Below are 27,044 nucleotides of genomic sequence, written 5' to 3' on the forward strand. Positions count from 1 at the left end.
ATTAACTGTTTTGAATGAAAATCCTTATAGTATAAAATCTCTGCTCGGTTTAATATTCTGATAGTAAAGGCTTCAGACAGCAGTGATGACTAAATCCCCAGTTAAAATGTGAACCTTGTGACTTCGCAGTGATGAGCTCTAAAGCTCTAGTCCACCACAATAATCCACTGTGTTGTGTCTTGTGTGGCCCATCATTATTGTTCTGTTTTGGGTATCATTTAATTCAATGGTGCATGGTCTGGTACCTATGAATGCCTTGCTAAAATGTATGCATCTTTTGTATGTCTAGGTGTGCTTTGCATACTGTTTTGCAAATGGAAGGATAATTCAGAGGATTGAATCCTTTTTTTAAAAAATGCTTAAATTACAGGAATTGTTAAGAGCATTTTTACTTGATAGGGGGCACTAAAAAGGACATACATATTTACAGATACATCAATAGATCACACCATTTGAAACAATTATTTGTTTTTGAAATACTTAATATTTCCTGATTTATATATTTTTATAGTTGGTTAGGGATGGATATTAAGATGTACAGTGAGGGAAAAAAGTATTTGATCCCCTGCTGATTTTGTACGTTTGCCCACTGACAAAGAAATGATCAGTCTATAATTTTAATGGTAGGTGTATTTTAACAGTGAGAGACAGAATAACAACAACAAAATCCAGAAAAACGCATTTCAAAAAAGTTATAAATTGATTTGCATGTTAATGAGGGAAATAAGTATTTGATCCCCTATCAATCAGCAAGATTTCTGGCTCCCAGGTGTCTTTTATACAGGTAACGAGCTGAGATTAGGAGCACTCCCTTTAAGAGAGTGCTCCTAATCTCAACTCATTACCTGTTTAAAAGACATCTGTCCACAGAAGCAATCAATCAATCAGATTCCAAACTCTCCACCATGGCCAAGACCAAAGAGCTGTCCAAGGTTGTCAGGGACAAGATTGTAGACCTACACAAGGCTGGAATGGGCTACAAGACCATCGCCAAGCATCTTGGTGAGAAGGTGACAGTCTCCCTCGGTCTGGGGCTCCATGCAAGATCTCACCTCGTGGAGTTTCAATGATCATGAGCCCAGAACTACACGGGAGGATCTTGTTAATGATCTCAAGGCAGCTGGGACCATAGTCACCAAGAAAACAATTGGTAACACACTACGCCGTGAAGGACTGAAATCCTGCAGCGCCCGCAAGGTCCCCCTGCTCAAGAAAGCACATGTACAGGCCCGTCTGAAATTTGCCAACATCTGAATGGTTCAGAGGAGAACTGGGTGAAAGTGTTGTGGTCAGATGAGACCAAAATCAAGCTCTTTGGCATCAACTCAACTCGCTGTGTTTGGAGGAGGAGGAATGACCCCAAGAACACCATCCCCACCGTCAAACATGGAGGTGGAAACATTATGCTTTGGGGGTGTTTTTCTGCTAAGGGGACAGGACAACTGCTCATTTCTTTCTCAGTGGGCAAACGTACAAAATCAGCAGGGGATCAAATACTTTTTTTGACCCTGCCAGTCAGATTATCTGGCAGCCCACAGGTTGAGCTGCCCGCGTTGGCACAAAATGAAACCTGACCTAGACTCAGCATCTGAGCCGCTGCTGTGCCCCTGCCTGTTGCCAGCATTATGGCGCCCCCTCTGTGGGTGCGCCCCCTCTTTTTCATCCTTCATCTGAGAATTATCTTCTCCAACTGCCTGTGCCAATGTCACATTGCTGAGAGCAATAGAGTGTTCAGCCTAAGGCTTACAATGACAGCTTTGGCTGTATTCAGAACACCTGTCTCTTTTCTTGACAATTGCTATCAATCGATCATCTGAACTTAAATGCTAAATGAGGGGTATACTGTATACCACCACTTCCTACCTCCCGTTCTGAAGACTCACTGATGGTGCACGATTTGTGTACTTGTCACTTCTACATATTGTCTATGGTTTTCACTTACTGTATGATCCCCACGCTGAGACTTTTGTTAATAAATATTATCTCAAACTCAAACACACTTTCCAATCAGTGTCTCTACATTCACCAATATAAAGCCCTTTTAGAAGCTTGTTTTTTTTCTGATGTAGACGGACAGTATGCCAAACACTTTTCAAAGCAGGAATAAGAGATGCGAATCAAATAAAAAGTGAAGGAAAAAAAAATCTATCAGACTGGCATTGCTTTGGGCATCTGAAAACTACAGTAGACAATTACATTTTTGTCTTTTACTTTATCACTTGTCACTTCTTTTGTAGGACTCCAACTATCTTGATCTGCTTTTTAGCTGTTATTTTGAATACATATATATACCAGATCCCTTCAATGTAATGCAGAATGTTGATAAACGGTTGCTGTTGATTCACAGTTTAAATACTGTTGTCACGCCCCTTAGGTTAAGCCTTAGATGGCGAAAATCTGCAAAACTGTTTTCACATTAGTCTGCGAAGCAATGGAAGGCTGCTGCAAATATCATATTGAATGTTGGCCTACTATTTGGATTCACTCAGCATGACCAAATATTTTCTTCATGGTGGAATCCATAGCTTGACCCCGACAGTCAATGAAATGAACCCGTTCCTCTCATCCCCAAGTCCACTGGAGTGTTATTTTCAGGACTTGTGCCTTTTCCCCGTTCAGTCTTTTCATTTGATTTATAGGTTATTTCATGCTTTGATTATAAGACTTCCTGAGCCAAATTGCCTGAAATCACCCATGGCAGCAGTAGAGGTGACCCTTATTATAAACTCCTTCTTCACACTGCACAGCTTTGGCCAAAAAATCATTTGCATCGCTGTAGCATGGTAGATAATGTAAGGGAAATGCAAACCTGGAACCCAATGCTGTGTAAATATAATCACATCAAAACTGTGTAGTGTGCCCTGTGTTAAAAGGAAGGCTGCATTATTACACAGAAATGACGGCCGTAGGTCTGCCTTTGATTCTTATGGCAGCACACATGAAATTGTCCAAGTGTCCTGTCGTACAGGCTAGTGTGTTGCAAGGAATAGCCATGAAGGCAGCGAAGCAGAAGAAATATGTCATTTTTAATGTGTGGTAGATATTTCCCATTTCTGTCACTAATTGGTATAGATTGGACATTGTTCTGTTCGTTGCAAGACAGGACTACCCTAGGAGCAGTACTGTAGGATTGGTCACTATAGTTTTTCCCTGTATTACGTTCTAGGTTCATTAGTGACATAATGAAGATTGAGTCCTCACAGTTCACAAAGGAGTAAAACACATGGGACGGTACACAAAGCCCAGTATAGCTCCAGGCAGGTTGCCACTGACATCAGCAGCTGCCTGTCCATATTGCTGAGAGCCATCAAAACAATCTCTTCTTGCTTTTGCATGAAGCCAAACGAGCACTGCAGTTAGTCAGCGGCTCTGAGGATCCCCTGCTTCAACCTGATTGGTCAGAAAAGATAAAGTATCGAATGAATAGCGGGGTGGGGGGGTACAGACAACACCACATCACAGGAGATTGCCCATCCTGTGTACATGTGAGGTCTCACGTTGTGTTTTTGTTCATAATGAAAAGTAATCAATATTCCATGTGGGCCCTGTGACTGGGTGAGCCCTGTCTTAGAGCCAAAAGTAGGTTTTCATGCGGATTTGCACAGGAATTAACCATCAGTGAGCTGGACTCCCAGAACTAGGACATCCAATCCATGTTAAAGATCTTGTCAATAACACCTAAACCCACTTCACAACCAAGACCCTAGTGTTATTTTCACATTATGTCTGTCATAAGTAATCAGTTTCCCCAGATATGAAATCCCTGCTTGTATAAACCAAACTCTGGCTGATAATTTACATGCGGTGACAGCTTAAAGTAGGGCACCGAGGCCCTGAGTACAGTGATGACCAGGAATGTAGCATTGCCTTTTATTTATATACACATATTTGGGTTATGTAATATTAAAACAGACTGCCAACAATGTATGGCTTCATCGCATGCAGTGTTTGAAGATCAGCACAGTAATTATTATTATGTATTTCTTGGCAGACGCCTTTATCCAGCAAACTAGGATCTCTGCTTTACTAGATTTTTTATTTTATTTTTTATTATTCCTTCCTTTCATAAGATTTCTGCAATAATCTCTTCGAATCTTGGGAAGATGGGGAGAGGGCATCTTCAGAACTAGTATGTTATGAAAAAGTAAGAGCAGTTTACAATGAGTCTGACATTGTTAGTGGATGGTACAGACTAGACCCCAAGACAGCAATGCAGCTACACTGAATTTAAGATGCATTGACCCAGCTGAATACCAGATTACAAAATACAAGAACAGATCCATTTATCATTGTTTTTTAAGCATGTAAACCTTCACACACAGCTACCCTGTGGCCTGTTTCCTTCTTACGTACTCCTGTGAGTTAAACAGGCAGGAGATCAATGACAAGGCAGCTAGTCCTTCTCCCACAGTGACCCAGAAGAACTTTGAACAGAACAATAGGCTTCTGTTGGCAGCCATCCCCTGCAGACAATAGCTGGCAGAGACAGTGTATGGCACCAGGGACAGGGAGGTACATCATCCATTTGTACTGTATAGGCCTCGTTTGGCACCCAGACAACTGTAGTCTTCTGAATGGGGATTATGTGTAATTCACTGATCACAATCACTCTGCTGTACTGTGCTGTACCTGCCACCCTCTGTGGCCGCGTAAGGCTATTAGCAGCTTAAATCTCTGCCCAATGCACCTTTTATTGCAGGATTTACAACCATGAGAGAAATCAAGGTGAGTGAGTTAAATGGGACAGCAAAATGAATATGCAAAAGCTTTACAATAGCCCTGTAATCTGTTTTCACAGTGAAATGGAAAGGCAAGGTGACATTGAGTTGGTGTTTTTGCCATAATTACATATACAAAACATTAAAAAGTCCATAGTGTTGAAGCAGTTATAGTTTGTAATTTTATCATTGGTTATATATATTTGTTTTACGTGTAGGGAGGCTCAATACTCAATATATATACTTTTTTCTTCATGCTTGAATAGTTTATCAGGTGCTTTCAAGAACTGCAGCAGATGACCTGACTGTGTTGACCAGTTTCAAGATCGAAAGCACTGACTTTCATGAGCTGTGCCACAAAGGCGCCGAGATAAATTAAGATAACTCTTTTTTTGTATTGTTTATTTTCTCAAAATTACCTCAAAAGGCTTTTCTCCAAGGTTCCTTCACTGCTTTATGAAGGTTTTCACTGTGCTTTCCTTCTTTCACAGGAATTTTATTTACTGCCAGCTGAATGATATTTCTGTATTCTCTGAAGTAGTGTGAGACATTTATGAACACTTTAAAATTTGATTTTTTACAAAGGGAAGGCAAAATTGAATAAAAGAAAACGTGTAATCGCTCTTCTTCTTAAACAGCCTTTGTGGCTTAATAATAGTCCTGCTGTTTGCCCAAATTTGATTCTTGTCCATCCCTAACATCAGAGTGTTTTAATTGCCGAGCCAAAACCAGTAATACTAAACAAAGTATAAATACAAATTGAAAAAACAGGTTAGAGTGATTTTATTGATTTTATTAATTTGGTGATTAAAGATTAAATGTATGTATAATGTTTCAAAAAGGTGGTTATTTAATTTGAAGCACATTGCATGGAAAACAGAGTTTATACTACTGACTGTGTATTTTTCAATTAAATAATAGTAATAACAACCACAAAAATGTGTTTGTTTGCACTCGGGGTCACAAACTCCAAACTCCAATTCGTAGGCTGAGGGGGGTGAATATGATATGAGCACGTACTTGTTTTTGACAATTCATACCTAGTCGATGCTCCTCAGGGTTCTCTTGTATTGACACACACATGCACAGTTGAAAGGCTCTGGTCTAATCTGTTGAACTGAAAAGGTTACTCACAGTGCTACATAGCGGGGTGGGGGCTGTTACTCAATAACCTTGAATGCAAACCTGTCTCCGTGAAATAGTAATTCCAGTTTGCAGAACAAATGGTAACAGGGCCTCAGATCCCTGGAGTGGTGCCCACTCATGCAGTATATCACAGTTAAGAGCTGGAGATGGCAACTGACAGAAGCCCTGTACCAGGCACCAATGTCCCATCTTCATCCAAAACGCACACACACATACACGGTGCTTGACAACTCTCCCCGCTCAAATACAGCTGATAAAAAGAAGCTGAGACAAGACCTTGGAAGTGGCTTTGTCCTGCCAAGGGCACATGCTGTCCTGAAGGCTTGCTCAGGGCAGTTGCTACTTGAATTAAACTGGTTTAGGCCCTCCTGGATTTCAAGGGGAATCTTTGACCGGTCGTCTCAGTGGGTGCCTTCCAGCTCCCTCTGTTGAACATAAATGTTTTGTGACACACACAGCACTGCATGCCAAGACAGATAAAGACACAAGCTCACAGATACTAGGCAGGCTGTGCCCAAATCCTGGCCTTTTTGTCGCACTGCTTAGCTGCTCCACTGCCGATTCCTGGATCTCTCTTCTGAAATCATCAAAAGCTTTTGCTTCCCTTTGTCTGGGAGTCAGACCTCAAAGAAAATAGAAGTGAAGCCAAATTGTGTGGCTTTGTGGTTTTTAAATAAAATGCATTGAAATTAAGTTGCTTTGTGACAGGTGTTTTACAAAATAAAATGTTCATAGTTGTTGCGTGGAGCATAAACAAAACCATTCTGTAAGGCTATGACAAACTACCAGAATTATACCACAGGTGTCAAAACTTCTTCCCTCCTCACACATATTTCTTCATGTCCTTTCCCCTGCAGATCAGGTTCCTGCTGCAACATTGAGGTTTTCTGGAACATTATTATTATTATGGTGTTGGCAAAAGCCTCAGCGAACATGACATCAGCTCAGATGGGACAAATGCAACAGCAGTGAAAGTTCAAATTTCAAAGCACCACTTACTTACGTCATTGTTTTTGTCATGATCTAGGGTTCTTGAAAAACGATAAAGACACAGCCAAGCACTGTGCCATCCATCATGGTCTAACAGACGCTGGGCCCGATCCGCCCCCCTTAATTATTCTCATCAGCATCCTGACAGTGACTGAGATAAGTGTATGACCACGGCGACATCTGGGCCAGAGCAGTTATATAACAATGTCACAATGCTTTATGAAATGGACATACCAATGGAGCACCTGTAGATTATTCATCTGAACTGATGTTTTCTAATATATATTACAAGATGTTAGTCCTGTAAGATTTTATTGGATTCAGGTTGTTTTCTTTTTTCTGTTTTACAATTTGAAGCTACAGGGCCCTACCTTAAAGAGGTGGACAGTGTAGACAATAAGAGAGGCAAAGTACGGCCCCATGACCAGGAATCTCAGCGGCCTTTTTGTCCCCTCTCTCCTGGTTCAACTGAACTAGGATAGATCTGGGATCCAGCACAGGGCCTGACAAAAATAGATTTCTGTGTAACGCGCTGCAGAGCGTTTTCTTTGAAGCCCAGTGCAGCGTGATAGAAAATCAAAACTCATTGAGGTCTGCTTGACAGGGTCTATATATTACACTGAGACGAGGAGAAAAGGAAACATTACTGCTTTATTTTCATCCCAGTCTGAAAACTTGATAGCTCAAGACCAGATGAAGTGCTTTATATTTCAATTATGCCCAAAGATACACTGAGGTGAAATTTGAAAGGTATACCTTGGACTACAATCATCCGTTTGTCATGGAAGTGCACTTTGTTAAGGATGCGCTACTTAGTAGTAGCTTTTGTAGAATTTTAATTGTATTTCTGCATATTAAAAATCAGTAGGAAATCGCCATTGTAAACAAGTCAAACTAGTGGATAAACAAAACTCCTGTTATCTTCTACAGCATGTCTGTAAGGAATTTCATAGAAAGAGTAAATATTTATCCTGCAGTGAAAGATTCTGCATAATGTGGCTGTTTTGTCTCCCTCTACATCCACATTTTGTAATACAGTATGATAGTAATGCAGTGTAATTTAATAAAGCATTTTATTAATCTTCACTTTATTGCCTTCTTCACAGTCAGGAGTCTGACTTTGGTCCAAGTGTGACTGCAGCAGGAGTAACGACTCCTTCTATATCTCATGAATCTGTAGTGTCTCTTGAAAGCTGCACCAGTGTTTTTCCATTTCTGGTGGCTGTAAAGAAGGTAAATGGAGATTTAAAGAATCCAAACGGCGCCTTTTGGTCATGAGCTGCCCAGTGAGTAGGTAGGATGCGAAGTAGCCAACTGAATAAACTGCTCCTCAAAACCCCAGTCATGCGTCACGTTGTTAGCCGGCAAAATTATTAAGTAGTCTGTAGTCTGCAACCACAGTTTCTGTGTGGCAGTGGCGTCAAGTGGGGTTTTTGTTTCTTTACAGTAAAACTGCTGCAAATTATACTAAATTGCAGGGCTCAGTGAGGTAATGAGGATTAAATTGGCAAAAGGGATATGTAGATATTGGCAAAGCAGCAGTTGGAGGCTGGAGATCGATAATCACCGATTTATAATAAAACGGATGCAGATGAAGGTTTGCTGTCCTGAGCCGAGTTATCACTCCTTTTGGTGGTGTAAAGTTTGATATACAAGGGAATGTTGCAAAAGGCCTAATGCAGACAAACCAAACAGGAATTTACTGAGGAATTGCAAGTTGCTATTTGTCATTTGTCAGTTTTACGGATAATAACAGGTGCCACTTCGGGCTAACCACAAAGCATCTACTTACTGCTGTTAGTGTATGTTTAAAAAATCGAGATGCATCCGTTAAAGTGCTGCCTTTGCATTTGCACTATAATTTAAGCGCGAAACGAGGGACACTGCAATCTGTTGGCATCTTCAGGAATAAACAGATCTGGTGTCTGTAGACAGTCATGGTTTGGATAAATTTAAGTAAATCCCCCCTGATCTTTTAGAAAGATTCTTGGTATTGAAGGAACAGATAGAGGGATTATTCTGCAGAATCAGCGGTTCAAGACAGTGGCTTCTAAATTCCAGCAGAAGCCTGATTTATAAGTTCTTATGTCTGTATTGACGGATTATGGAGAGATTGTTGTCAGTTGACTGTGTTCTGCCTCTGTTTTGACTATGGCTATTTCCCAGGTCTTTTATGCGTTAATCCTTTGGCATATATTATAACCCATCAGCATCATGGCTCACTGGTATAGAGAGTGAAGTCCCAGTGTCCCCCTTTAGATAAGTTTGGTGAAGATGATGGTACTCGCCAGTGTTTCATGCAGTGTTTCTGGTGCAGGTCGAGGATGTGATGCATTATGGGACCATACCATGCCTGTGCTGTGGGATTGTGTTTCGCCAGTACTGAAAAAGAAACAATGCCGATTCAGCCGCCATCACCTGTGCCTGACAGGAGCGGGCCTGTGCTCATTTGAATTTTGGATTTGGATTAGCTTGCTATTTTGCATGTCAATCCCAGTATAAGTGCAACACATTTCCATGTTCAGGCTGTCTGAGGTAGTTGCATTTTTAACTCCTTGCAGTCTGAACCTGCTCTCCACTACACAAAATGTACTTCTTGATTGTACAATCGATGCAAAACTTTTTTTCCCCCAGATAATTTAGAAATTGCATATCTCTGGTATTGTAGCAAGAATTAATTAATAAAAAAAAAAGTGTGGTTTAAGTAAAAAAACAAAGGCCTATTCTATTAATTAAAACATACGTGCTGCTCCTGGCTCCTGCCTTGGATGTTATTTGTACATGTATGCAGTAAAATTAATTGTTCAGTTGTCCATAGTCATTTTTTTTTTTGCTAAGCTTTAAAAAAAAAATCTGTTCCCATGATTTGTTAATAAGACTCTTGTGATGGATATTTCAGAATTAGATTTAGGCTTAAACTCAGAACATAATTTTAAAAGTGCCCCATGTTATTAGGTGGATGGTTACCTTGTTAACACCTAAAAAAATAAAGCCACCACTGTATACAGGTTTGTAGTTTGCTGTTAGTGTGTGGGTGAAAAAGCTCTGAGTTGGATGACAGTATAATAAAGAAACAACCTGCCCAAGAAATGTTTTAAACCTAGCTTGGTAAACCCAGAATGACATAAGTCTTATTACAGTGATTGACAGGGAGAGAGCGGATAAGAGGTACAGTCATGTTTGGTTAGGAATGGAAAAATAAATGTAATGACCTTAAACCTGCAACCAGTACGAGTGTGTTACAGGCCTTAGATTTGAAGTGATCTTGTGAGCTGACAAAAGCGGTCAGATAAGCACACACACGTGCTCGAGACAGCTGCCAATAGCAGGTCTTAACCTTGGCTTTGTGTTCAGTTTCACTCCAGTAAAGTGGGTGTATGTATTATCACAAAAAGTGTGGAGAGAGTAGTATTCTCTTGTATACTAAATACTGAAATTAGAGATTGGTCTGTTAATCTAAGAGCCTTGCTTAGAAAACAAACTGCTGAAAGAGTTTAGTCCAATCCTGTTGGGATGTGAGCTGCAAATAATTTGTCTATGTCATGTTAAATTCTTCTCAGACGCTATAGGCTAGGCACTATTTATAGTTTGTCCGTTTATTAAAGAAGCCCGTGCTTTGCTTTGTTTTGCTTTGCTTTGCTTTATGTTGAAAACAGTTGGTCTGTAAAAAATGAAATGGCGTTGTTGACCAAAACAGCAGCACCCTGCACTGCCTTGTGTGGTCTGTAGGTATATTTTGTTTGTTAATGGCACCATGATATATCAACAGGAGAGTGCCTCGTCACAAAGCTCAGAGGGTAACGCAGGGGTTCCCTGAAAGTCTTGAAAACATCTAGCTGCCTGACCTCAGTGCTGTAGAACACCCCTGGGATAAACTGGTACAGGGAATCAGCAGGATCCCACAGACACCAGCTTTCTGTCGCTGACCTAGAAACTGCACTGCGGGAGGAGGAATGGTACCCTAAGCCCTCTAACAGAAGGCAGGCGTGACGGCCAAAAGTGGACACGCACCTGCCTGTCTTTCCAAGCGGCCATTGCTGTTTTTCAGTATGCTCCCTGCAGATCTTCTAGGTTCTGCGTCTGCCCACCGCTCCCCTGGCCCACCATCTGCTGCGGAGCTTTAAAGCACAAATACACACTTCCCTTGTCAGCCCGCCGTCACCACCCTGATGCCAACAAGAGCAAGAGATCTGAAAGGGTAGAGCCATGTGATGCGGAGGAAAAGAACAGTGCACCCGTCACGTGTCAGAGCCCCTCGTAAACGTGGTGCAGCGGTCAGGCCCCCGAGTCCTCGTGGTGGGAGCTGTTACGTAAGCCTGCGCTGCGCTGTCAGCCTTGGCCGGGGTCCAGTAGTAAACGACTTGCTGCTGCATAGCACAGCTAATCTGCTTTATCCCTAATTCTGCCGTCTTCATCTCCAGCGATGGAGGCCCGTGGTGGCCTCCAGTGTCCTGACAGGTTTGAGGGAGGGGCCACCAGGCCTTAAATAGGCTACACTGCAGTTGTCACACACTGGCTGGTGTCTGTGCCTCTCTCATTAGCCCTCATTACCGATTGGCTGGGCGCAAGGAGGAAAGGCGTCGGATTTAGCTGTTGCATAGGGCTGTGGTGACAGCAGTGTTAGTGTTTTGTGAGGCATTCAACGCTCACACGGGCTCAGAGATTTTTATTATTATTATTATTATTTGTGCCATGAGTGTGTTTATACCTCAGTGCAATCGTATAATACGCTCTCAGCTCGCATCCACTGTGGGATGTTTGACGTAGCCTAGATCAGGCCATCCATGAGTGTGTGTCAGTGTCCATTCAGATCTGCCCAAGGCCACGCTGCACTGCCGGGGCGCACAGTCCCCTCTGGCGCCAACAACTCACGCTTGCAACTGCTTTTATCTCCAGCTCTACACGGTGCCGTATCGCCGACTGTCTTTTTAAGTCAGTGTTGCAGGCTCCATCTGCAATCTGGTATTTCGAGTCTTTAATGTGTTTTTTCTGCATGGCATGTGGCCTGTTCGGTCTAGGTTTATGTGTGTCGGTTGTCTACTTGTGTGACTTTTGGCCTGGCTTTCTCTCATTCCTGCCCAGCTGCAATCACCAGACAAGCTGTACATATTCTTTTTTTCTTGTTTTTATTTAACAAAAGATGTCCGTCCCCCCCAACCCCCCCAGCTGCCTCTTTGTCAGCCTTTGAGAAAAAGCAGTGTATTTGCTCAAGTGGGACTGTCAGCCAGTAGTAGATGTGGGGGCAGCGGGGTTATGTGATTTAGGAGGCCTTTCTATATTTAGCTACATTCACTCATTACCGTCTTTGACTGTGTCTGTGTCAACACGGAGAATCATTAAACCTCCCTGAAATGTGTGTCAGACAGTTAGTTCCTTATGGTATTTACTGATGTTTTAAAGTGTGCAAAGCCCTAGCAAATCATTGACAAGACAGGAAGCAAATTACACATATAGAAGCAAGCAAGTCCTCAGCAAAGAAAGTGAAGAATGGGATCATTTTATTGATCTCTTGGTGTGGAAATCGGAACTTGTGGTTGAAAATTGGAGTTGGGATACAAGCAGCACAACAGCGTAGTGTATTGGATTATGATTTTTCTACAGTAAAATGACTAATTTGATGCAAATGAGTGTAAAAAAACTAAAACAAAGAAAATCATCCCATGTTTTTTAATGTCCATTTCAAGGAACAAAGCACAAATGTAATGACCTTAACTGTTGAGTAATGACTCATCACTTTTACATTTTCTTGCCAAGTTCTTTTTTTAATATGTAAACCTTTACGCGTATTCATGTCTGTGCACCGTTTCCAGTGCCGTAGCCTCAATATTTATTTTACCCTATCTTTCACTGGCAGATAAGACCAGCTACTGCAGCGAAGGAGGACGAAAGGGGCGAGCTTTACATAAACCTGTCAAACACAGTGGAAGCCGTACCACCGCCGGTCTTTTCATGGCACTTTATTACAGATGGACCCATACAAAAAGACAAACTTCTTCAGTGAGACCCCGAGAATGGAGTGGAGTGTTTTTCCGTTTGGCTCTGAATGAAATGGTTCCCCCCTGAGAGGAGGGCTATTTCGCTGTAATCAGTTTTACCTTTGGCAAATATACATTTCAACTGTCTTTGAACCTGTTCAACGCGTTTTGAGAAGTTCTTTAAATATTTATGAAGAGGCTTGTGGTGATTCTATTTCATAATTACAGGCACTTACCTGGCAGGGCCCTGTACGCTGCTGTCGAGGTGAAAATGAGTGTAGCACATAACCACTTGACAACATTTCATTTAATAAATCAACTGCGAGTGCACATACATACCTAATGCTGGAACTTTGTGGACAGTTAATATGTAATTCATTCTCTCATTCCATTAAAACAAATTCTCAATGTGTCGCTTGCTTACAAGAGGGTAAAACTCCTATGAATAACTTAAAAAAACAAAGAACCCATAGTGTGCACAGAATTTGCAGCAGGATTTATCACAGTATTGTGAAGACGATGCTATTCCTGTGCCCAGTTAATAAAAGGACTAGATTTATGCTGATTGTTACGAACATGAACAAGACATTTGTCTCGCAGCTCTGATACAAACGACTTCCCAAGTGGGAGGTGAGGGCCAGATACATGATCTCAAGCTTTCTCTCCTGAGCGTCTCGTTTTGCACAACTTGTTCACTTGAACCATGATCCATGTGTTAGTGTTTTTTTAGTTTTTTTTTGTGCTCACTCTATCTATAGAGGCCTCACTCTATCTTCCTGACGCTGTGCCTTGATGTATTCCTCCGCCACAGCAGTGCGTCAGGTTCACAGCAGCACTGATGACTACCCCCCCCCACCCCTCCCCCATCTACGCTGCAGTGACTCCACAAGAGAGCCTTCACTGAACAACCCCACCGTTGTCAAAGGCCGACGGTGTACTGGAAATAGGTACTGTGCTGTACGGTTATGGGCAAGAGTTCAATGTTCAGGTCTACGGTCAGGATTCAAGTCAATTCACCCACTAATACCATTCTGCAAACCTGTACTTCATAGTGGTTACATTTATGAGTAATAGAAGGAAGGATCTTACAAAAATAAAGCCGCCACAGAGTACGGGTTTGTCATTAAAAGAATAATTATGAACAGGTGGGCGGAAGTTTTCAAGCCCAGCCTAGGTTGGCAATCCAGTTGTTGTCTCATAGATGATGTAGAGCGCTAGTGGGCTGAGATTTCTGACTGTTTTAGATGGCGCTTAAATAGTGTTGCACTCTTCAACGTCCGGTACTGGGCTCTCCGTGCCCAGTTAGGGAAACTGAGTGATGGGGTTTTGACATCTCAATGAGCAATATGAAGGAAATGTTGCCCAGTTTTAAGATTTAGCATTGTGCCTCTGAATCCCTGGAAATGAACAGGAGGATATAATTTTGTTTGGGCAGGGTGATTTGTAGGTCCCCCCCAGCCTTTTAAATAGGGGTCAGTATTCTCTTCCTGACATTTGTACAATTTCTCTGTGCACTACTCTCCATGACCCTTAGGGGACGCTACTTCTCTGACAGCAGAGACTTCCAAAATTTCTGAACTGTGTTAACCTAGGCCTTCAATTGTTCTTTCTGAGAATGAACATACATGAACATGTGGCTTCCCCACACATACAATACTGTCAGTGCTACAGCTTGACTTCTCTGCTGAGATTATATGGGGGCATGTCAGGTTGGTGATGACACCCGTGGGGCGACGGCTGTGGAAGCGCCTGCTTCTATTCAGCTTTCAGCCCTTAACGTGCTTGTGGTGAGGAGCTCCAAAAGTGACTTAACTAATTGCCAGGGAAATCCGGAAATCGAAGGCCTGACCTCGTGTGCATGGCGGTGGCCGTCCACTCCAGAAATAGGACCCCGGAGAAACCTCAAATCTCCTGTCCAGAGCTGTTTGTAGTCTGTTGCCGTACACTCTCTGTACCGCACCACAGCCGCACACTGACAGGATGCCCCCTCCCTCGCGGCTCGTCGCGTTTTTGTGCTGTTCATGCCTTTGGCCCAAGATTATATACACCCAGAGCTTTTCCAACTAAATTTTCTCCTTTCACTGGGCCTGTGCTTTTGTTTCTTGGTTGTTTTGTTGTTGTATTTTACAGGCTCCACTTTTTCTCATTAGTGTTTATATCAAGTTTTAAATAATACTGTTCCATTACTGTGAAACAGGGTTCATGTCAGTTTTCAACTGTGTCAATCACACTTAGTTTTCTATAGTAAGAGTATTAGTTACATAGGCAAAATTGGTTAACTAACTGACTCCTAGTTGTAATTTTTTACTACTAATTTTTAAACAAGGTCTAATTAAGTCCTCAAAGTATTTTTAATGTTATGATGCACATATGAGACCGCCATCGATACTTGTCCATGTAATGCTTTTCCAGTGAAGTGAAGTGCCGAACTTCTGTGTTGATGAGATGTGTCCTGTTCTTCATTTTGACCACAAGATGGAGCACCTTGATTTATTTTGCACCGCAAGAGGGTTTGGTGAAGAAAAGATTAGATCTCTAATTATGAAACCAAATGAACGAACAGAATGATAATTGTTGGGCACTTACCAGGGGAGAGCTGAATTTCTGTAATAGCTTTTGTTTTTTCTTTACTAGGAAATAATTTACCCCCCCCCCCACACACACACACACACAAGCTAAATACAATTGTATTAAATAAGAGATTAGAGTACACTTAAATATTCATACAAATATATGATTGTTTAACACAAGTGTGGAACCACATCCTGTCTAGAATAACATCCTGTAAAGTTAAGTTCTTCCTTTTTTTTCTTTTTTGTTATTGTTTTTTCCAAAGCAATATGTACAATATTTTATACGGATTATGGTGATAGATATTTGGAGGACTATGCCTCCTAGCACTGATACATTTCACAGTTTTATTTTGAGTTTGGTTTGTGCATTGTGACTGGAAATACCTTTTACAACTTCCTCTGCCTGTGTGCAATGAGGGAAACATTTAAGAGCATTTTTTCTTTGGCATGCCTATTGTTGGATGTTTGCACTCATTCGGCCCAACTCTCTAGTCATACTAACTGCAAGCAATACTGTCTCTTAGTCTGTATGCTTTGTTTTTCACACTCTGATAACAGCAAAGCATTTGAAACAATTCAACACATTTCTGTGGGAGGCAGTTGTTGTGGAATATTGGTATGAACTAACACAGACCGACAGAAATGAATGAGTTCAGTTTGTTCCTGTTATTTTTAACCGTGATCAAACTAACCAACTTGTCACTTGTAACAGTATCCCCCTAACAAGTCTGGAATGTCTTATTTCAAACATCACGAGGTTAGAATCAGAACCAAAAAAAATAGGCTGTCCAATTATTTTGTGTTTATTTTTGCATGCGTTTGTTTTTCCCACATTCAAGGCGAGATTTAATCATTTACAGTACTTTGCAGTGGCATGGCAGTACCAGACTGCCTGACTGGACTTTGATGATTAAAAGCTATTGAAAAGTATCTTGGCTTTCTTTACAGAGGGGAAGACAGCCCTGCCTGATGAGACAACTCTTGTGATTTAGCAGGTATCACCCCGTGTGTGCTGCTATCACACATCAGAGTCTAACCCAGTTTTGAAAACATGGGAGGAAAATATTTAAATTAAAATGCAAATATGCATGTGATTTGAGTGTGGGGGTGAGGGGTTGTGTGGGGGGTCCCAGAGCACACAGAATGGAAACAGTTAAGTCAGTAACCTAAGAAAAAGCATAAATGCTGATTTCACACATATTCATGGGATGCTGCTTTATCTCTGAATATGCTCCCCTCCCCCCTCTCTTTCTCTCTGTACTGGAGGAGAGTGGCCTAATTTCTCCTCTGCCAGTGTGTATTTATTTATTTTCATTTCTGTGGTTCGAGTGAGTGAGAGTGCCCTGTTCCTGAGCACTGGACCTGTCTGTCAATGCTTTGGCAACACTGATGTAGCATAGTGTTTTTGAATTTGAATTTGAGAGAGTGGGGATCTGTGGCTCTGATAGGTGTTCCCAAGAGTCCAGTGTGCTCTCCGGTCGGCCTGCCTCTCTCTCAGCACCAGCTACCTCTCTGGTGACCGAAGACAGCCAAGTGTGGCGAACTCTCTGCACCTCTGGGTGCACACAGGCCCGCTGTACGAGTGTCTCTGCCAAACTGAAAAACCGCTGGAGCCCTGGCCTCCGTCACTGAAACGAGCAGCACCCACCCCAACGGACAGTGATTGAATATCACAGGTGTTCACACAGGAACATGACGCTACTGTGCTGTGCAGGAACGCATGTCAAAATGAAAGATGTGTCTGAAATCTGAGGGGAATATCACTTGTTCAGGACTGCTGAGCAACAAATCTAATTGGGGTTGTTTGCTTGTCAGTTGCATTTGGTGGTAAAGGGAGCAGTGTGTTACTTTGTGGCAAAAGTGGTCCAGTTTCTCAGTTGTTGTAATGGCATGATTTTTTTTTTTCCCATGTGAAGAGCCTTCCCAGAAGAACTTGACACAATAACTGTCTCCACAGAAAAGAGTTACACAGGCAAAAGCTACCTACCTTCTCTCAGTGTTGCAGAGTCCAGACAGAGAAGACTAAACTACAACCACTGTATGAGTGAGATGTATGGTGTATGCCATTTCCACTCAACATAATTATAATTGTAGAAACTGTACATTAAAATAAAAAAAAACAACAACAACATTTATATCTGTTTCTGGTGTCCTGTGGAAAGATCCCTTCAAAACAATTCGGTGTATCACCTGAAATGTGCAGCCTCCCACAAGGCTTGTTAGTAAACAGTGAGCACATTGAGTCCTGCCAATCAGTGAGCACATTCATTTAGTTTTTGTCTCTTCACACACAAAGAACCAGCTTCCCAATATATAATTTCAGAGCCCCCCAAAAAAGTCAGTACAAATTATGTCCTCCTCACCCTCACATGGCCTATATGTTTGACTGGTCTGCTATGTTACTCTCCCTCTCTCTTGCCTGTGTGTTGGAGGAAATCTTCCACCAAATGCCTTGAGACTGCAGTTCTGCAGTGTGTCTCACAGAGTGTTTTCATAGCAACTGCAGAGATAACCTTGACTCTTGACCTCTGAGGGTGTCAGGGAATAAAAGGTGCCGGCTGAGTGAGTGTGGTTCCACCTGATAAGGCGCCCCTCACATCACCTGCTTTGGGCCCTGTTGGAGGGCATGGGTGTTTGAGGCATCAAAGCTTCCTCAGAAAGAGCACCTGGACTGTGTGAATTCATCCTAGGGACAAACTGAGTGTGTGGCGGAAGGGGGAGAGATTGATGCTCATCAAAGTGTCTGACCCACTGTAGTCACAGAGAAAGCCCAGTATGTTGTCAATGACCACTGGTGATACAAAGAGCATTTTAACTGACAGCTTTTCTATTTTTTGGGTGGTAGGGTTCCTTTAAAAAGCTAAAATAACATTGAGATGCCCTCTTTGTGCAGTAACAGTACAGTTGGCATGGAATGTCCTAAGGCCAAGGTTTAAGGAATTTAGTTTGTGAGCTTTCAAACTGCATCACCAGCTCCCTCCCAATCAGATGGTCTCATTCTGTGAAGTTGCTTGCTCTGCTTAGCGACATGCTGGTTTGAAAGCAGCCCGCTTAAGCAGTTTGAGACCCCTTTATTAATGATCTCTGGTGATCTCTCGTCTGGTTACTATACTGTGGAACCTGTTTGTTTCCCAATTAAAACTGCAATCTGCAGAAATCAATAAAGCTCTTTTGTTAGGACTTGTTTTGTGTTTTGTCATGCATTATGTGTGGTGTGCGTGGTGGGGTGTGTGGTTGTTTGTGTTTCCTCTGAAGGTTTTGAAAGACATTAAAACAAATATGGGTTTCTGTATCCAAGAGTCTCTTCCCAGATCCATTTCCAACATTGGCAGTAGTCAGAATATTTAGTTATTGCCGCCTTTGTAGCTCTCCATCTGTGGAGTTAAATAGCAGCTTTTACTTGCTTAGTGCAATACAACTTTTCTACATTGGGTGCGGCTTTCAGGGAAGGGAATCTGGGGAATTAATTGATCTGTGATTTGCTCGTGGACAAAGAGAGAGAGGGAGAAAGTGATCCAAAGTGCGCAATTATTGGATCCATATCCATTGTTCCATATTATTCTGTGATATACCTGCTTGTTTTTCTTTTCCCTTGGCTTTCTTATCCACAAAGTATATATTGATTTGTATTAAACAACAATCAAGCCCTCTGCCAATATGCTCATCAATATTTCCTCAAGGTGACCAATGCTCAATTGTTCAATGCTCTCTCTGGGCCATCCTGTATACAACAAGGTTTGTTGAATAGAACAGGACATGACATGGCAATGTGTACACTTTTCACCATTCATAGACTTCACTTGTTCTGCCGGACTTGCCTGCTTAATCTCCTGACCTCAAGAAAGTCATACACACATCACCGCTGCAGAGAAAGAAGCTAAGAAATAAAGTTAATTTTTTTTTTAAATCATCCTTTAGTAATTCTCATTACCACTTAAATCTCCATTGTTTCATCCTTCATGTGTAAGGTGTGGTGTTGTGTTTGCTTTGCAGTGAAAGATAAGCTCTAAGAGGTATTGTCCAGGGGATTTTCATAATAGTTGGAAGCAAACACTGGGAAGTATCATGTGCAGTAAATAAACAGAGGACATGATTGGAGTCGTGCTGAATTGGAGTCAAGCTGAGCCTCTCAGTCGTGCATCAGTCCTGTTTTGAAGCACAGTGTGTTCCTTGGCATAAATAATTTTATGAAGTCTTGTTCCCTCGCAGTTGCCTTAGGCATTAGATAAATAATAGTGTGCTAAGTATATCTGGACATGTGTGTCTGTAGCTGTGACCTTCACTCTTTCCTTGTGTAATTCAGTGCTGTTGTCAGTGGGATCTTCCTCACCTCACAACAGCCAGAGCACTTTTCCAACATGTGTCACCAGACAGAAAGTGCACTATTACATTTCAGGATTATTTATCTGCCCTTTCCCTCTCAACTCCTCTAAACGTCAACCAAAAATACACCAAGTTAACCAGACTGAAACGTCTTGGTGAGGGCTTGGTGGCATTTAACCTCTTTAAGTGTTAGGCCTAATTGTTTGGTTTGCAAGTTTATCTATGGTCAGAGCTTAAACTCTGTAACAATTGCCTTAATGACAAGGTTTGGGAAATGTACTTTATTTTACGTATGTATGTATGTATGTATTTATTAATTTATTTATATAAGCCCTCACTCCATATATCGTTAATGATGGAGTATTCAAAATATCAAACAACGAGAGTAAGCTGATAGCATTACCTTCAGAAGTGCAGAGGAATTAAGTACGTTCCTACTTTAAGAGCATGGGTTGTGTTCAGACACAAGGAGCGATGGATTTGGGCAATGCACCTGTTTCTAGGGATGTGTGGATCCACCGAACACATCCGCCCTTAATGATGCCCCACTGTACAGAGCTTTAATCCAGAACAAATAAGCTCAACAGGCAGCCCTGAACTCTCCATCAGAGATGCAGGTTTAAACTTGTAAGTATTAAAACTCCGTGCCAGGAAAAGTAAGCTTATACCACAGGAAATATAACTAAACATGGCAAACATTCAATCTCCGTGCAACTTTTTTTAAAGAACAATTTTATAAAGCAGCTCTGTTAACATGAGAACCCAAATCTTTAAGAAGGTTATGCACAGGAGTCCAGCTGTAAAGTGCTGGTGTATCACACATTTTGAGGCAGCGATAAATCTTGTTCCGTTTCTGTGCTAGATTGTGTACATTAAAATTATGTTGTTGTTGTTGTTATTGTTTTTGTATGCTTTATTGATTTCTTTTTAACAGGAAACTGAGTGGCTTTACTGTTTAGTCCATGTGTAAGAATTGCACATGAGCAGTTCTCATAAACAAACAGGGTGAACTTGGATAGCAGCATTTAGCAAGACTTTTAATGTGAAACAATCAAACAAAGACCTTTTGCTTCAGGTAGTGAAGAGCAGGGTATTAGGCTTTTCCTGCATTAGAGTCCCTTTCCACTACTTGCTGCAACCTGGTACACTGTCCTTTTCTTCATCTTCTTTTGAAGTTCTTCATTGAAGTTCTCGTAATTGCTGAGCTTAGCACATAAATAGTGAAACAACAGTCGTCAGGGTGGTGGTGGTGGTGGTGCGGGCTGCTAGCAGGAAGCAGCTATTTGGGGTTCTTAAGCCACTTCCTGTTCCTCCTGTTCACCCATACTTCACCTTCTGTGCAAAAGCCAGCCCTGTGGGAAAGCACTGTACACTGTACACTGCAGCCTGGTGACCTGAGCTACTCTCAACCATTGTCGCAAGCAAGCCTGAGCGCAACAATTAGCAGCCAAGTAGGAGAGAGTGTGCCGGATCTGTGCATTTTCTTGTGCAGATACAACCCAGTGGAATGCTTCCCCTGCATGAGACACACGTGTTTGTGGTTTAGCTCGTTTGATTAGGAGCTGTAAAAGTTACGCCAGCACTGGTCTGTGTTTGGTGACACTCTGTTCTTTGTTCTTTGCTAAACCGATGCTATTTGCGTACAGCGCTAGAATTACTCCCTTGCTCCCCTGAGAGAAATTCATATATCTTGTCAAAAGGTTGCAGAGTTGGCTTTTCTGATTAAATGTAGTGGATATCCATTAAGAGGATTTCTACCATGCAGGCTACAAGCAAATAAGCACCAACTCTGTAATAGTGAAAGCGAAAAGCACCCTTGTCAGATTAAACTGGGGGAATCGTGGCTTGTCTTGGTGTTAATGGGATGTCTTTGCTCTGCAGAGGCCGTTTCCAGATTTATTTATTTTCCACCACCCTCATCTTTGCATAACTAATAATACCACCACGCAGTGCAATCTGTACGGGTCAGTGTGGTTGCAGCCTGCTGGTATAATCTGTGCATTTTATCAACACTGCACCTTAGGACTGCTGCCTGCCTCACAATCGGGCTAATTAATTATAAGCTGTCGCTGGGAGTCTCCTTTGTTTCTCAGTAGGCTTGTAACAACACTGCTTCACTCTCCAGCCCGGTGTGCACATGGAACAGCACTTTGATGTGCAAACTGCTGTTGCCGGGCAAATTAGGTTTTAGTTGTGGCTGACCTGGACCTGGGCTGGTGAGAAGCTGGTGGTGTGCTAAGATCTTTCGGGAGGGCTCTAGCTGCAAGGTCCTGCCAGACTGAATGCCCCGCCCTGGTTCTCTAAAAGGAGCCCGAGCTGGCTCTCGTTCTGTTCCTCTCTCTCTCTCTCTCTCTCTCTCTCTGCCTCTCTCTCTCTCTCTCTCACTCACTCACACCGGGCTGGCTGACACAGAGATAGGGTCAGGTGGCTGCAGCTGTGGAAGGGGTCTCTCCGGGAGCTAATAGCACGAGGAGGAGGAGTGGTGTAGACCCGGCTAAGAGGGACACCAGCCCCTCCCTCTTCTCTTCTCGTCTCGTCTCCTCTCCTGTTCCATCCCCACTCCCCCCACCCCCCTCTTCCCTCCTCACCAGCAGCCAGACACCACGGCACGGCACAGTGCACAGCTGACTCACAGGAAGTGTTAACAGCCCAGCCTTGGCTTGTTTTGCGTTTGAATGTGGTGTGCTGGGACATGAGAGGAGCTGCTCCTTCCAGCAAGACGACGGAGTGACAGAGACAGGACTCTCCTTTCTGTCTTTTTATTTTTTTTGGGGGGTGGCATTATTGTCATCATGTAGCACTTCTCCTCTGCTGCAGCCCCTACCCCCCTTGTCCTTCAACCTCCCCCAACCCTGGCCCCCACCCCAAAGTCTGCTTTGGGGGGTCAAATCGGCATTTCTGAGTGAGAGTCCAAGAGACAGTGACAATGGTTCAGCGCTTCAGCCTCAGAAGGCAGCTCTCTAAGGTGAGTCTCTCTCTCCCTCTCTCTCTCTTAGTCTGCTGTATTTTTAAGCACAAAAGACTCTTCTGATTGTGTTTTGTTCTCTTCCACTCTGTGCTTCTCTGTCAAGTTTATTTCACCATCTGACACAATGGGTTTGATTCTTAGGTAGGTTTCTGTGGTATTAGGATAGTGTATATATATATATATATATATATAGTATTTGTTTTTTACAAGTCCTGGAGGAGGGGTGTGGAGCTTTCCCTGTTCTTGATGTGGTAATAATGAAACCCTACCTGCTGTGGAGCTCCCTGCTGTCCTCGACGGCAAGTTTTTTAGGAAAAGCTCCTATATGCTCTTGAAGAGTAGTAACTCACTATAGAAATCTGTCAGCTGCTGTTGAGTTCGCCACCTGAGCTGGGCCTGGATCCTCACCGGATACCTTCCATCAAAAATTACCCTGGGAAGCCTTTTCTTTTGTCAAGATTTTAATGAAGAGTTTATGTTATTTTATATAATAAATTACATTTTAAAATACCTACAGTGACGGTTTGCCAGAGTGGAAATGAAGCTTTTCCATTGATTGGCATCAGAGCTTGACATTTCTGTCAAATGTTCGTTTTTCGTTTTCTTTTTTAAAGTACATTTCCTCTTACAAGCTGTCTCCTTTCACTCGTGCTCGCTGCAAGTCTGCCGTGGCATACAGATGCTATCAAAGCACTGAAGGATGTCTCTGTAACAGTAATGTGGAGTGACAGATGCACTTTCCTCAGTGCAGTGTTGGTCCTCCTTTCTTTCCCCACTGTCCTCTGAGAGTAAGCCCAGATCTGCATTTTCATGGTGTTTTGGTTTAAGCCTGTGCCAGTGAAATCCCTATACTGGTTATTTTCCACCCATGTCTTCCATGACTTTTTTTACATGGAGTATCGCATGCAACAAGCATGGGGTGGTTTGCCTGTCCTTATGGTATCACAAAGCAGAAAAGAATCTCTTAATATGAGGCAGCTCATTCTCATTTGGCATTTGGATATCTAGGACTGTGACCTAGAACTGAAGCCAGTCTGAAGAAAAGGGTTTACTGAAAAGTGTTTTATTCGTCTGGCCTCAGTTTAAAATAGTAACTCATCACGTTGTTGTTGTTTTTTCTGAAGGCAATAAAGATTGATAATCAGATAGGTCTGTACCTGAGATGCTTTGGACATTCAGGCCTGATGGCAGCTCTGTGTGATTGTTTGTTTGGTTGAACAAAGCTTTTAACTAACAAGCAGATTTCAAATATTGTTCAACTCGCACATTCCTGCTTGAGACATTATTTATCAACAAGCGTCCTTTAGAGCTGGCAGCATGGCTATAATCAGATCTTTGTTGTGGAGAATTTCCCTTTCTTTCTTTCTTTCTTTCTATATTTATTTATTTAGGTAGTCATTTTTAGTAGATTTCTTTTTTTTGTTCCTAGCGTAGAGTTTTGTTTGGCACTCATGTCAGGCATTCTCATAAAATGCCTAAGATATGTGGACAGGATGCTGACAGCAAGTGGAACATCTTTGTTTTAAGGATTTCCTGACACTTGTGGGGATTGCAGCTGAACAATAAAGACATAGCTTAGCAAGGCCACCGAAATGTAACCAGACAGTAAAGCTCTCTTATGGAATCTTGTCAAGGGGGGCAGTGGGTAATACAAGGGATCTGTGCTCTTGCTTTTCAGAAGTGAAGCCAGATCCTTTCATCCAAATGGATCTTTCATGTGAATCCATTTTGGTAGAGGGCTTGGAAGCTCATGCTCATATCGGCTCCATTAACACAGCTGGTGAAAAAAGAAAATCTCCACCCAGAATTCAGCTTTACAAAGACCACTTTGGCTCAGTAACATCTTTGCATATTCATCTTAGTATGGATACAATTAGCATGGATCTAATCACCCCTATTTCTGTGGCTGTGCACTAATAGATTGGGAGCCTACTGTGTAGAAGAATGCAGGGGGTCCCCAGTGCTTGATTCTGTGCTGGTCCGTGTTTCCATCTCAGTTTCAGAAGCTTGTCACTCTCAAGCTGTTTGTGAAGACAGTCAGCAGTCAGTTTTGCAAAACTAACAGTGAAGAATCTCTGCCAGTGTAATTTCTAAGGTGTACCCTAATTGTGAGTCATCAGGATGAGGTTGATATGCTTGAACATGCTTCCCAGGGGAAGCCGGAGAAGGCGCCCCTTTTCTGTACCCTGTTTAGAACAGGAAATCTTTTTTCAGCATCTCACTATTCTCCTACAAGATCTTCATTTTATAGCATGGTGATGCTTACGCCCCAGCTCTGAGGTGATTGTCATTAAACGCCCCTATGTTTGTTTTAAGTTCACAAGTGTTATTTTCACAGCCCTGTTTTAACACCTCATAGGACGGGAGACATCTGTAGTCCCGCTCCCACCGATTGGCTTCCCCATGCGGCTTTAAAGGCAGAAAACACAAATAGCCAAGCCGTTTGATCCGGCCCATTTGACATCCTAGAAGGGACTCCAGCCCCCAGCTCCCTAGTGAAGCCCCAAACCACTGGCCAGTGCTAGCTGGGGATTAGAGAGAGTAGCTGCAGCGAGCTGGTGCTGCTCTTCCAACTCAGGGGTGTAGCCACTTTGTTTTAGGCCTACTTAATGAAGCCCTTCAGCGATTCCCTGTAATCCGAGTCTAGGCTGTTACTGCTTCAGTTGATGGAGCCTCCTGCATAATCTGCACAGGAGGTACTGTGGGGATTCATTGATCGCAGCCTCTTGAAAATCCTTTGTGCTGAAGCTGCCTTTTGACTGCCGGTCACCAGGCCCCTTCTGAAACAGATTGATCAGCGTCGGGCCTGTGGGACCGGCATTGATGCAGGCTTCGGACACAGTGGGCGTTGGTTGCCCTGGATCCATTTTTCCCAGAGTGATTGGACACTCAGGGTGAGTTAGGGAAGCCAGTCTTGCTCCTCTTCCAGACACCCACAGGTTTCTGACAGCTGAATAAATAAATGATGACCGACTTTGGCTGTAGGGTAGATGGTCCTCCTCAGGGGCCCGCATTAATTTTTCTGTCAGCTTTGCTAGGGGAAGAGGATGTTAGTCTCTGTATAAAATCATTTTAATCCACGAGTATTTGATTCGAATATACGCTGCTGTGTTTGTGGCAGGAGAAGTGTAATATTCCCTAAATATTTGGGAAATTGAACCTTTTTTGCCATGAGCATTTGAAGAGATCATTAAGGACCACATTTGAACAGCTCTGCTGTGAGGCTTCATGCACTCTTATCGATAAGCTGTCTCAAGTATTTGAATATTGATGGTTCTGGGTATTGGCATCTAAGCATTGTATTTATATACATTTCACAGTCCTTAACAGGAGGGGAAGAAAAAATAAAAACAATAATTGCTATCCTGAAGCATTAACTCCATGGTAGAGGAAGTCGAATGCTATTGAATCTTATTGTCCAGTGACACTCACTTCCTGGTTTTGAGAGTGATGTCAAAAACTCTTTTTTGAAGTTTAGTGGCGAGAGGATGCGTGGTGATGGTCTCATATGAAGTGCCGCAGTGCCAGTACAGGAAGCCATTCTGTCCCTTGGGTTTTCCCCCATCTGTCACTATTACATCAGGACGGTCTGCTTTCAAAGTTTCAGCGCAGACAGAGCCTGCCAGTTTAATTTAGCGTTGAGAATCATTTAATGTGGTGTACGTGTTATTAAAGACAGCGCAGTTCATTAAATGGCTGGAGTTTTTTTTTTCCATAACTGAATTTCCTTTGGTAATTAATCCTAAGCAGAAATGCAGAATGTGATTAATTTATTTCTGTAAAGAATAACATCATTCCTGCCCCTCTTCCAGGACACTTCACTCCAAAGACACATTTATTTCCAAGCTTTTGTTAGGTTGCAAGTCATGTGATTTATGAGTTTTCCTTTGTAGCTTTACTACTGCAGTATTTCATCCCATAAAGCAGAGTGCATCGTTGATACAATTTAGAGTTTCAAAGCAGCACAACTTGTCTGTCTTCATTTGTGTATAATATTTGGACAGGCAGGGATATCTGACCAAAAAGAATGTTCACAGAGTTTAACAGTTTGTTTCAGCAGAGAGGAACTCAAAATGGGCTATAATAAAAACTCCCTGCAGCAGAAACAATGGACTGTAGCTTGTGTTTACAATAGAGTTTTAATTCACAGACCTTATGTGAAATCTTACTTGAGGTTCTTGGTTGCATTTCACGACTTACTTGCTCATTTGGGATTCACTTCCATCTTATTTTCTTTTTGGTGTGCATCTAATAAAAATAAAAAGATGGCATTATCAAGATCTCATCAGCTTTTGTGGCGCCCCTGTGAAGCTGAGCTCCATTATTACTTCTTCGCTGCCTGCAATATCAA

At 42.4% G+C, this 27,044-nt stretch overlaps 1 protein-coding gene across 5 annotated transcripts in view; it reads left to right on the top strand.

Annotated features, from left to right (window-relative positions):
* tmcc1a (transmembrane and coiled-coil domain family 1a) overlaps nt 1-27,044 on the top strand; it is a 99,601-nt gene that overhangs the window by 17,895 nt on the left and 54,662 nt on the right. The window contains exon 1 of one of the 5 annotated variants that reach the window (XM_066698175.1): nt 21,890-22,690. The exons of the other annotated variants lie outside the window; for them this stretch is intronic. Within the exon in view, the coding sequence (XP_066554272.1) occupies nt 22,652-22,690 (39 nt within the window). The 5' untranslated portion in view covers nt 21,890-22,651. Of the gene's footprint in view, nt 1-21,889; nt 22,691-27,044 lie in introns of those variants that run through there. 5 annotated transcript variants of the gene reach the window in all.

This window comes from Amia ocellicauda, chromosome 3 (assembly GCF_036373705.1).
Source record: "Amia ocellicauda isolate fAmiCal2 chromosome 3, fAmiCal2.hap1, whole genome shotgun sequence".
Lineage (NCBI taxonomy): Eukaryota > Metazoa > Chordata > Actinopteri > Amiiformes > Amiidae > Amia > Amia ocellicauda.